A 13,163-nucleotide genomic window follows, 5' to 3' on the forward strand; every position below is an offset into this window, starting at 1 on the left:
CTTAGCTCTTGTGTCTTCCTTCGCGGAGATTACAGAAGCGGCCGCGTCATCGGCACCCAATCCGTGCTCCTGGTCCATCGATTCCAGGTTGCGTAGGTTGGTTTCTTTGAGAGTGTGGTTGGGCGAATCCTTGGTTCAGGCTGCCGTATAGAGATGGTGGTTGGCTCCTTGTGCACGTCGTCAGGTTGCACTAGTTATCGCTGCTTGCAGCAAGTTATCGACCGTTCTTCGGCTAGTTATCAAGACCGTGATCCTACGTCGTGAAGATCGGGACCAAGACTCCATCAATAGGTCAACTATCAACAATAGAGATTCATCGGATTGAACACATTGCAAACCACACATAACTTAAAAACTAATTTTCTGATCCAAGCAATTTCCAATACGACTTCAAAAATGGTGGTGTACTTAGCAATAGTTGTAGAGTAGGCAACGGTTCTTGCATAGAATATTTCTAGCTCATTGTTCCATCATTCACATAAAACTAGATTCCACACCATAATTCCTTTATTGGTTTGGAATCTAGCATCAATGTAACCATTTACAATAACCTTTTATTTCCTCCAAAAACCATGGTCACATCCTCGTTCTTATCCAGTACTATAGGATGATTTTTCCTAATGACTATCAATAGGACTTGTGATTGATATCAAGATTTCTCTGCTCATCAAGTGTCACAACACGCTGAGTCTCACAAAGATTGATGCTATATGGCATTGGCAAGAAACCTTACATGGAATCCTGCATATTGAACTATTTCAATATCTTATCAATGTGCGTTCTTCGACTTAATCTCATTAGCTTTTTTCTAGGCATTTTATTCAAGATATCATGCTCATCAGATGTTATCACACACTGATTCTCGCAAGTACCAACACTTTGACCTCCTTTTATCTATCTCTATAGATCTTTATGCCCTATTTATAATGCCCACAACTTCATCTTGAAACCATTTCTCAATGAAGATTTGATAAACTTAATGCATTGAATTGTCATTCTGATCAATAATATGGCATACATAATTATAAGATCAGAAACACATATGTGCTTCCACTAGCTTTATTGTAAACACAAGGTTCTTACTCACTCTTGATGGAGTCAAACTCCTTTGACCACCTCATCAAAGTGAAAATTTCAACTTTGATATACTTGCCTCAATCCACAGATGGACTATCAAAGCTTGCATAGCTTCCTAGCATATTTTAGGATCATAAAAACTATTAGGTTGTTTCACATACATGCCTTGACTTAGATTTTCATAAAGGAAACTAAATAAGGTTTGAGGACTTGGGCACGATGGAGTGCAAAGAAGCTCAGCCGAGGGGTGAATCGAGGTTTTAAAGAGCGAGGAGGGTGAATTCGGGCTGGACAACGAGTATTGATGGCAGCGATAGAAAAATTAGGCTCAGTTTCCTCATTCTCGTCCACTTTCCTTCACGAAATCGAACTAGTGTCACGACCATCTTCATTGCGGCGCCAATTTCCAAATGGACGTGACCTCCTTCCATTACTCACGTGCGGATTTGACAGATTTCCAAAGGGCGGACGGCAGAGGAGGGAATGCAGTGGGGAAGAGGAAAGAGCTGATAGATGGGTCCCACACAACAGAGAGAGGAAAAGAGAAGGAGAGATCAAAGAGGGAAGGGGGAAGAACAGGCGTGACAATATATATAGTGCAATGTACATAGGTGATTTATCTTTAAGTCAAATCTATATATACTTTAAATCAGTTTATCTCTATCTGTACAAACTCTATCAACGGAATTCGGAACACCAACATCCAGCCATGCACTATTGCCAAACCATGAACAGTACCAGCAATGCGTCGGCTCAGCTGGCTTGGTTGTGGGCCTTCAGCTGGCATATTCCAACACATACCTCTACTCGTACAAATACGAATCCATTTCTGTGTATTGACTCAATCCTGACAAGTTTGGTGTAGCTGTTTAACCAAAACAGAGCATATCATATCCCTATTTTTCTAGTAGTTATTTTGGTGTTTTCATTCTTCCTCTATTTAACAGCTATTGTTTCAGTGACTGACAGAACGTACCTGCTCTGACCAGAAAATAGCAAAGAAAACAAAGAATGAACAAATTCAGGACATGCATATCATAGAAAATTCTCCAAAGTACACTGTTCCATATTTACTAAATTAGTCTGCCAGATACTAGATGCAAATATTTTGTGAAGAGCATTGCTGCAACATATTAGAGGAAGTCATTAGGCTTTCCGACCCTAATATTCTGCTCCTGCAAGTAACTCGTAATGGCATTTTTCTGCCAGCCCTTGAAGCTCCTACAAAACAGCACCACAAGATAAGAATGTAACACTAAAATGGTTCAAGATTATTCTCGTTGTAAATAATCCCGGGCAGCATCAAAAAATGTTCTTACCATCAGAATAACCCAACAATAAGTAGGCTAGTCAGAGTTATAAAATAATGTTTTCAACCGAAGTTTTCATTATTTTTAAGCCAACGAAGAACAAAATTGAACAACACAACCTTCCAACAAAACATTATATTATTATGAAAGCAGATAAGAACAGTGTGACATTCTGTCATTAAGCACAAGTAATTAGAAAATTACAACAATAATTCAGCTGCAAACACTGAACTTCAGATAAACTTGGATCCATCCAACAGGAAAAAAACAGGGAAATATAAAGGTTGTCAAAATGTTCTTGTCGATGCGTTGCCAGAAAAAATAACGCCGCCTCATTTTATCAACATTCAACATCGCTATCAAAATTCAACAATGTGTTGTGGAACTGGATGCGAGTACCTCGCCAAACTACTACAGGTAAATTTAACAAGGACAGATGTGGTACAATCCTATTTGTTACCTTGACTGGAATTGTGGGGATTTTAGATAACCATCAATTAGCCTTGCTCTCAATATATAGGGTCAGAGACCTCATGGGCCAGCATGAGCCTAGAATATATGGGCCTAGATATACTTAACTAACACTATTATATCAATTCCCACTTAAAGAAACAGCCGTGGTACTTTAACTAGTCAAAATTTGAATTTTGTATAATGTATATTCATCCAGCTCTGTAATTACTGTGGAGGGTCTTATCTGGGGACATAAATGGTAGAAGCATGTATAAAGTACAATACAAAGAGAATGATAAACATTCTTTTGACAATTTGTAAACACTGACATAGAATGATGATGAAAATTGCATTGAGCCAGATTAAAGAGGAAAAAAGGCATGTTTGGTCTTCAGCCATCAGGCTAACACTAGTAAGCTAGATGTTCTATACTGAAACAGCAGACTATATAATTTCAGTACGGACAGCCACGACTCTAAGCTTCACCTTATGCTAGAGCTAGGCATGCTAAATTGCTAATTTATGGAACAGGCATTGCAAATTCCTGCAAACTATTATATTTGAGCTATCAGATACAAAATTACGGGTGAGCCCTGTTTTGCAATCCAAAATTATCATAGCCAATATTAACTGGAAAAAAATAATGCAATGAACTAGCATCTTTTATAGGACTAGATACATGAGCAGAAATTGGTTAAGACACTTACTTGTGATCAAGATGTGCTATAATTTCACCCTCAGGAAATGCTGCTTTCGTGGCTTCATATGAAACTTTAATGGAGTGCTTCCACATTCCACCAACCGCACAAGTCTTTCCATTTACTTGGGCTGGTGTTTCCATTGGCAAGGAGTAACCAGAGAGCAAATGACCCACCCACACGCCATCTTTGCTGAAATATTTTGGGAATGTGGCACAACATTAGACTATGAATTCAAGTAGATGCAAAAAGCTCATTTCTTATGCCCTTTAGCAAAACAAGTATACATTAACTGCGAAAGAAAAGTGGGGAAGGACTACTCAGTTGAACAGGAATACGTTCCCCTTGACTATACATTTTTCTGTATAATACTAGTAGTGACAGTCGATGCCTGGCAAACTGATAAATGTTTTTCTCCTTGACAGAACAAGCACTTAATCTACCATTATATCTAGGTACAGACAACACCTTGTGGTGATGTCATACAAATTGATTATTTCATCAAAATAGCACTGGAAGAAGCTAGAGGCAAAGCATGTTGATTTTTTAACTTTCAAAACACTAACAGATACAAAGCAAAAAGATACAGGGGAGACAATATATCACTAGAAATTTCCTTCAAGAATAACTTAACCTCAGCACTTACATGACAATATCCATGTGACGAGGAGCGTAGTGGCCACCACCTATACCTAGTAGAACTTTTTCACCATTCCTGCATAACAAAAATGAGGTTTGTGTGCTTAATAAATAAATAAAAAGCAATCTGAGAAGGTTACCGATTAATGCTTATATGAAAAAAGAAAAGGTCAAAATTTCAGACACAAATAAACAGAATATTATTCTGGTAAAATCGGAGCTACTGAGCAAAAACATAAATCGAACATCATTGTCAACAGAGTGGTATAGACAAGGATTCCAAATATCGGATTATGTAAAAACCCCATGCCTCGCTGGTACGCCGGAATCAAACTTACTATGGAAGTTCAAAGTTGTATTGAATTTAAAACCAGCAGCTGTCCAAAGAAAGCGCAAGAACCGTATGGGGAAATCGGATACCCTAAACAGCAATCAGCAACTCTACCATTACCTGTTCAATATTGAGTTTTTCTTTTGTTAACCAGTTTTATCAATGACTCCTTTACCACCTTAGTGCATTAAAAAACGACCCAGTTTCAGTTGTAAATAATTTCAACAAATTTCTTTGCCAAACTTCTCTGAAATTGTTTACGGATACTGTTGGCAAATATGTTGCAGGCCATGATTGTGAAGCTTGTACAGAAGAACCAAGGAAGATTCACGATTGTTTTGTTTGGGCTACAGTGCATATAGATGGCAGTAGAGAGTCTAACCAAGAAATTGTGATCAAATTGGATCTGAAGAAGCATTTGAACATGAGGCAATGTTTAGAGTATATTATAAAAAAACACTAAAATTGGAAAAACTATGGCAAAACTACACGTTTATGATTAAAAGTGTAATTTTACAATACGGAACACAATAAATTGTAGTTTGTGACATGAAGTGACACTACAAATGTTGTTTCGTGAAATTGATTCCTAAAAGTGTGGTTTTCTGATACTGATGTCATAGAAGTGTAGTTCTGTGAAATTGTTTCTTAAAAGTGTAGTTTTGCGATAGTTCTTAATCATAGTGTACTTTTATGAAATTTACTCCTGTTTAAATTATGGAACAAAAGGGGTTCAGCTGAAGCTGGAGTCTATGTGTGAGGATATGCCAGGGAAAATGCTTCACAAAGCTGCTGGTGCAGTGATTGGTTGAGGGCGGCCGCTGCAATACTGTTTGCATGGGGTTCACATATCCTGATTCTTAGTGGGAGAATCAAATCCAACCAGACAATCAAGTTTTTAAACACTGTCAGAGCCACCGTTATATGCCACAAAGGAGAAAAAATTGTATTTGACATACCTCTGCCAATTTCCAATAGCATTTCCATCCTCAAGACCAAGACCTTTCCACATAACCTGAAGGAATTGGAAAATTCAGTTCTCTGTTTTCCTATATTGTTTCCTTATACAAAACATATCGTCTAATATAGGTTACATTAATAGTCATGGGTTAGAAAGTTCACACGGTGCTTTTTGAATCCTCGTAATGCATTAATTAGACACAATTTAGAAGAAATTAAAGTTTAGCCTCCAAGAGGACAGGTTAGAGCTAACATTCCAATGAAATGGTAAAAGCAACATATAGTCATGGGGATTATTAGCAAATAGAAATGCACCATATTAAATGTCGAACGAAAAAATCGGTATAAAATTTCAACCTCTATGTGCCATATGATTTTGACATTCAAACAAGGAAACATTATGGATGCTCTTGCGAATTAACAAAAAGAACTAAGAGTATATGCTATGTGGTAATAAGTACAGAGAGAGAGAGAATGACAGACAAAAATTCAGTATAAATTTCAACCACATGCCATATGATCTTGACATTCAAACAAGGAAACATTCTGGATGCTCTTGCGAATTAACAAAAAGAACTAATAGTAAATGCTATATGGTAATAATAAGTACAGAGAGAGAGAGAGAGAGACTCACTAGAGCAATTGCCTGCGCAGCATCTTGTCTACCCCAGTATTCTTCCGTGCTGCCTGCAGAATTATAGCAACCCAAATGTTGTAGTTAGCAACTTGGATCCCAAACATCCATTGACAGGACTATAGAACAAAATATTTTGTATGCCTATTAGTCAGCTGCAAGAGTGGGGTGGTGGGCTATATTATGATATCAGTAAATTCACATGAACCCACTGCCATTGCAAAATGGCAGACTAGATGGAGCCAAGAACCTCGCACAGAAGGTGACTGATTGCTCACATCTTGTTCAGCCTGGCCATATTTGACACAGAATTTTTGAAGGGGTTTGTTTCGTTCCTCAGTTTGAATGTGCCATGCAGGATGTCTTAAGAGAGGTGGTTTGCTTGTCTGCACTTAGTAGCATAGGTGCAGAAGGTTGTTTTGTGCAAATAGCAACTGAAAACATGACTCCCCTATTTCCAAAGGATTTATATTTCATCTTGAAATAATAATCACAAAAGACTGTTTGCATTGCTTAAGCAAATGCTTGCTGAGTGATATTGTGATACCCTCATACTTTAATTGGTTTATACTATTTCCAGTCTACTTCATTGCTAGATTGTTCAGGCTCTCCAAGGGTATGTTTACACTGAAATGAAGAATTGCTATGTGGCACAAATTATCTCAAAAAAGAAAAGAAAAGGATGTGGCAGAATACGTTTAAACAGAACTGAAGAATCAGGATGTGGCAAAAATTATCTCAAAAAGAGAAAAGGATGTAGCAGAAATGGATGCCTGGAAGCTGATCTCATTAATAGCTTAATTGCTCCACTGCAATTACACATAACGCAAGGGGAAACAGCAGATTCAGTTATCATAAACTGAAGGTATATCTAAAGCACAGAGTTTTTATGTTACATAGGCTTTAAAATTTGAAGATACACAAGAGACGGCAGAGTGCAATGGTGATTTTCCTTCTCTTCCTAGAATTTGACATGTTTAAGTTAGCTACATTTTATTTGTGAAGTTCCAGGATTTACTTTCTATTACCTAAAAACTCGATCACCTAGAATTACCTAAATCTGTATTCTGTATATGACTGCAGCAAACAACTCTTCCAACTATAAACAAAACATGCTATGCATGGCTTGTGCAAACTATTAACCACATACTTCAAGTTGATGCAACGAAGGAACAAGTGTAGCTGTAAATTATTGAGTTTGATGTTTTTTGTTATACTATTACTCCCTCCAGTATAAAATAATATTCTTTGTTCTTTACGAATTTGATTTTGGATCATAAATAGATGTCATTTTGGATTTCCATGGCAGGATTTTTTTTCTACAAATGGCCCTGGACAAGCACGCGGATGGAGCTGGAAACGAGGGGATCCAGCCACAGCGAGATGCTGCTGCTCCAGATCAATTGCCGCTCAAGCTTCTGAAGATGATGACACGCTGTTCAGCTATGGGAAGTCACATAACAAAGCAAAACGGCGCTGGAGGGGATGGAGATGCCCAAACAGCACCCCGCCGGATAGCATGGTGAGTGCACCCACCGCTGCCCATGACGAGCTGTACACCACGAGCCGCTGCTTGTCGTCGCTGAGTCCGAGAGGGCAGTGGCAGAGATTAGTGGGGGCCAAAGTGGGCCATGGCCCCCCTAATCTTGAAAAAATTGTTGAAAAAGCACTTAATTTTACTACTAAGTGCCAACAAATTGCTAATCTGGTCCCCCCTAATCTGAGCTCATGCTAGATTGGCCCCCCTCCTTTTTTGTCCAAGCTCCGCCACAGCAAGAGGATGCTCAGCCACCTCTGTTTGAGAAGAGTTGCAGCCACCACAAGGTGTTCGGTGGGGAAAATTTTTCCCTCAGAACCCAGCCAGTACAGCAACCGTGGCAAGGGCCGAAAATCAGGAAGGGCATAACGGTATTTTCGCTTCCCTAACAGAGGAGGCAAACAGTAAAGGGAACCAACAATGCATTTTGCAAGGTCCTCGCCTTTGCGATGGTTTTCCGCAACCCAGCTATGGTATTTAGAAACAATGGCTTCTTTGCGATGGTATTTTCCTAATTTGCTCAAGAGAGAACTAATTGTAGTGAGTCCAAGAAGTGACTAAGTGTAGGGATGTTTCTGAAACGGTAAAAAACATGCAAGAGGGACCAGCACAAAAAAATTAACTTGCAGGAAATAAAAATATATATAAGAATGGATACAAGCCTGTACCTATCTCAAGAAACATGGTGGGTGTGTTGGTAACTGGCCCATGGTGAGTAGCCTCAAGTGTAATCTTCACAAGAAATCATTATTACAATCAGTTGGCTAAGAAAAATATGAATCACATTGGAGAGCAAGGTACCTCAAACTCTGGAACAAGACCTTGGCCTGCAGCGACCTTTTGCATCAACCGGAGCCATGGGCCAATTCGAGGGTTTGGAATTGCTGCCCATCCAGGAGCCCCTCCTTGAGGTGGGGTCTCATCCTCCCTCAGATGTGGCACACCTACATATGTGCATTTACCAATAAGGGCATCATGTCCAGTAGCAAGCAAATCGATGGTTGAGGAAATAAAAACCATTAATTTCAACAAATCAGAAGATGTACATGCATGTCATACCCAAAACATGGATAGATTGCTAGTAAACAAAACAATAACAACATACATGGAAGAGTATTGCAGAAGATAATGAGTTGCATTTAATCTATAACCAACTTAAGTATCCTTTCAAGTTTATTGAACACGCATATATGTATTATACATCATGTTGCGAACGGTGTTCACAAAAAATTAAAACACAGAAACATCATGGGCTAAAAATGAGAGGACAGTGAGGGCAATATTGCCTTGGGGCTAAAAAAGAGAGAAGGAAGCATATGAATAATGATCAGACCAATTGGATGGACAGTGAGGGCCGGGCGGTTGGAGACTGCAGTGTGTTTGCTGAAGAATATGACCTCCGAAACAACCTCTCCAGTGGCTTCCTGCCACCTGTGGTCAAGATGATCCTCATCAACAATGCCGCGCTCATGCTTTAATAACCGAACATCGCCATTTGTAAAGCTCTCCATCCCCTCCTACAATACAAATATCAGCAGAAATTAATAGGGAACTAGGATAGTTGATCAATTTATCTAGAAATCTGCAAAATACGACAAACAGCATCTTTTGGATGCATTCCTAAGCACAAAATGAAAATAGGAATAAAAAATTCACAGATTAAACTTAAACGAAGAGTCGAAGACCAGAGTCACTAAACATAATGCATCTGTGTTTATTATATAATCCAAGAACCTTGAAAAAATATGTTTCATCCCCTCCCTCACTCCTGTGTCGGATGAACCCCAGAAGAATGCTACAAACAAGCCCATTAGAATTCAAGAAGGCATGATCGCATCAACTGCTGTCCTTCGTCTAGTAGTCTGTAATTGCCTTACCCTGCTGGCTGCTAGGACAGGGTATCTCTGTGAAACAGAAATTTCGTTTGGCCATTGTTTATCGTGTGTGCTTAGTCATGTCACTCATGTGTAAGACGGTTAAGGACAAAATTCACCATACCTACTTAGATATCTGTGGCTACTTGAAAATCAAAAATATACAGTTGCATAAACGCACATATCTGTAAAGCACAAAACAAGAGCAGAACTCGGGGGCCTTCAATCAAGAAGCAAAAGATACGCAAGGAGTATGTCTCCTGCTTCACCACAACAAATACAGGCACCCTAATTCGTAAAGACAAGGCCCAACTCTCAATCCCATGGTGAATCACGACTCCTCGCCAGTACCAATCCACATCGAGTACAGAAGCTTAGCTGGTGATGGATGCATACAAATTACAATACGGAAATAACGCACTACACAATCGCATGGATGGAATTGAGATGCGGGAGTAGCTTTTTCTTTTTTTCCTTACGGCGAAGGGCGGGCCGGGGGACCAGCCGGGCATGGCGAGGAAGGCTGCGGCGGGGCCGATGGACGCCGGGTCCGACGCCGTCGCCACCACTAGCACCACCATCTTGTCCTCCTACTCCGACTCCTCTACCAGTCCCAACGCTCCTCCGACTCCTCTACCTGACTGCTGAGTGAGAGTCGCTACTTGAGAATGAGAACACCCCAGGTCAGGACTCAGGTGGCATGCTTTCGGTTTCTTCACAAACCCGTGGGTGCTCTGGGTTGGGCTCGTGGTTTCCCTCCGTTTACGATAGCTTTGGATACACAGTTTTTCTATAGGCTTTAGGGAAATCCATAGTATTTATAAATAGTGTAGACTCATCGAATACTTAGAAATCGAGTCAAAATACATAAATATTTTAACTAAATTGTCTGCCACCTAAGTATTCACAGCTTACCTAATTAGAAATCGAGTCAAAATACAAAAATATTTTAACACAAATTGTATGCCACCTAAGTTTCCATAGCTTACCTTTTAGCTATTCTAAATTAGTAGCACACAAACTAGATGAAAGAGTTTTATTCTAAAAGTCTGTTAAATAGCATGTACCGAATTCTCTTCTCTTATTTCTCAAACTGAAAAAAGAAAAATTTAACCAAAAATTATAGGAAAAAGCTTTTAGTTAAAAATTACCCTAAAAATAGAAATTTTCGAAAGATAATTCACAAATCGTTTTGAAAAATTTCACCTAAAAATTGAAAGAAAAAATGGGAGAAGAAAGAGAGAGAAGTTTTGAATCAGAAAAAAAAATAGCTCAAATATTCTGGAAAAAAATTCCACTGCAAAAAAATCAAAAAATTTTGAGAATAAATTTCACAAAGAAAATCACCTAAAAGAATTGGAAAAAGGGGAGGAAGAAAATTCATATCAGAATTGAGTGAAAGAGAGGAGGCGGCGCACATCTATTATGAGAGAGAAGAAAACAGGAGAGTGTGAGATTGGAGGGCATGGCAACGTGCCTAACTAGCCGGTGAGTGGGATGAAAGGAGAGAGAGATAGCAGGTTTTGTGCCGGTGGGAAGAGGAGAAAAACAAATTTGTTTCTTTTTTTCTTTAGTCAGGAAAGGAACCATTCGGCGGTGTCAAGTCGTGTACAAGGTGGGAACGGAGCGCATGTGCTCTCACTAGAATTTTTGGTATTCCAATGGCTAAGTATTTTTCTTCCCACTCTCGTAAACAACTTCTTGGGACAAGGGTTAATTGGATTTATGCCACTGTAATTTGGCCGAATCAAAAGGATGTCACTCAAATTTTGAAACTTCAAAGAACGCCACTGTATTTTTGTTGTACATTAAAAATCTCATTCTGGCCATTTTGGCTCAATACGGCTGCGTACATCGATTCGTACACGAATACATATTGCCCTCACTCAAATCTCTTATTCGTTTGGACCGGCACAGCTTAGTCGACATCGTCCTCCTCCTGTTCTCCCCTCAGCCTCGTGTTCTCCCACCCCGACCATGCCGGTGACAAGCAACTGGCTCGCTGTTGCTGGCCACCCGGTTCTAATAGATCTCACTCGCCCCCTCTCTCTCCAACTCCTCGCCCACCTCTGCTTCTCCCACTCAGACCACGCTGCCTCGTCTCCTACATGCTCTCTCTCTCTCCAACTCATGTCCCCTCTTTCCCCTGTGAAGACTCAAACCCTAGCCGCACAGCCTCTACATGTCCTCTAGCTAGCCCCAAACCCTAGGCGTATCGGCTCCACTGTTTGCCAGTCATTGGAGAGATGAGTTGGAGAGAGGGAGCATGGAGCCTGGTGAAGTCCTTTTGAAAGGATCAGTGATGTCATAAGAGGTGGTCAATTAGGAGATCTAAAACTAATCGGCTCCAAAAACTTTACAAGACAAACATATATCAATTTTTATCTAAATATGCTTTAGATTCTACTCTATCGTTCAAAAGGTTTGCAACCTATAACTAATCCTAGCACACTACTCTATGAAGATAAACATGCAATGATAGATTGCAATAAGTAAATGCGGAAACATAAATAAGGTAGAGAGAGCAAACTCGGCATAAGGAATTTTTATCCATGTTATCGATGACATAAACATCACCCCTAGTATATATTGGAGCAGTCACCTAGGCTATAGCTCCCGGTCACGGCCCTTGAGCCACGTAGGTCTCAAATAGGTTGAGCCACCAAGGCAAAGCATCACCACGAGCCTCTCTTTCGGTTACTTACCGTCATCTTCACTTCGGAACTTGAGCCACCGGCAAGGGTTTTACGTCCCCATACAAGAGTCTTGTAGTCTCTACACACCAAGTCAGAGGGTCAACAAGTATAGGCCACCAGGGCTCACGGTGCCAGCGAGTCACCAAGACTCTAAAGTGTCGGCATACCAGTTGGTATAAGCTAGGATCACTCTTTGATCCACTCTCTTTAGACATATTAGCACTAATTACTGTCTAATCACATGCTTAATTGCCTTGGAACTCCCTAATCATGTGCTTAATTGTTTTGGTTGATCATTTTAAGTATTTTTGTGGCTTGGATATCTTCTCAAGTGTCTATAAGCTTCTCTAAACTCCAGCCCACTCAAATGGCCTAGTGGGGGGTATTTATAGCCTCAAACCCACACACTAGCCCGTTGCTCCAATGGTCAGAAAAGACTGTGAATATCGGATGATCCGGTGTTAATAACAATACAAATACCAGACCATCTGGTGTGTACAGTAGTAGAAAACTAGCCGTTGGAACCCCACTCAAACACATTATAAACATCGGATATGTCGATGTTAATTTGAACTCCATCACTGGACTATCCGATGTGTATACTTTAGCCGACCGAGCCACTTCTTCTACACTGTTCATTATCCAGTGTGTAGATCTTCAGGACACTGTACCATCCAGCGTGTATAACCATACCAAACTAGTCATTGAGACCTTCTCCTAGAAAATGCTCCGGTGCAATCATCCGGTGTGTACACCTCCAAGCACCGGATCATCCGGCCTGTAGATCTTCAATCTTCAATAGTTCTCTAGAGAAATGATCCAGTGTGTATATCCTCTCTGAGCACCGGATCATCTGGTATGTACAAATCTTCTGCACCAAAGTATTCCTCTTGGAAAATGCTCTAGTGTGCACATCATTCTGAGCACCGGACCATTTGGTGTATTCAACTCCAT

The 13,163-nt window shown here is 40.1% G+C and overlaps 1 protein-coding gene across 1 annotated transcript; it reads right to left on the minus strand.

Moving 5' to 3' along the window:
• Window positions 1-2,089: 2,089 nt before the first annotated feature.
• On the minus strand, window positions 2,090-10,298 carry LOC133897212 (D-aminoacyl-tRNA deacylase). Its single transcript, XM_062337856.1, has 9 exons — window positions 9,993-10,298; window positions 8,973-9,156; window positions 8,441-8,583; window positions 8,308-8,371; window positions 6,103-6,155; window positions 5,468-5,523; window positions 4,185-4,253; window positions 3,548-3,730; window positions 2,090-2,298 (listed from the first exon to the last, which is right to left on the minus strand). The coding sequence occupies exons 1-9, from the start codon at window positions 10,092-10,094 to the stop codon at window positions 2,211-2,213; spliced, it is 942 nt and encodes a 313-aa protein (XP_062193840.1). The 5' UTR covers window positions 10,095-10,298; the 3' UTR covers window positions 2,090-2,210.
• Window positions 10,299-13,163: the final 2,865 nt, after the last annotated feature.

The sequence above is a fragment of the Phragmites australis genome, chromosome 17 (assembly GCF_958298935.1).
Source record: "Phragmites australis chromosome 17, lpPhrAust1.1, whole genome shotgun sequence".
Taxonomy (NCBI): domain Eukaryota; kingdom Viridiplantae; phylum Streptophyta; class Magnoliopsida; order Poales; family Poaceae; genus Phragmites; species Phragmites australis.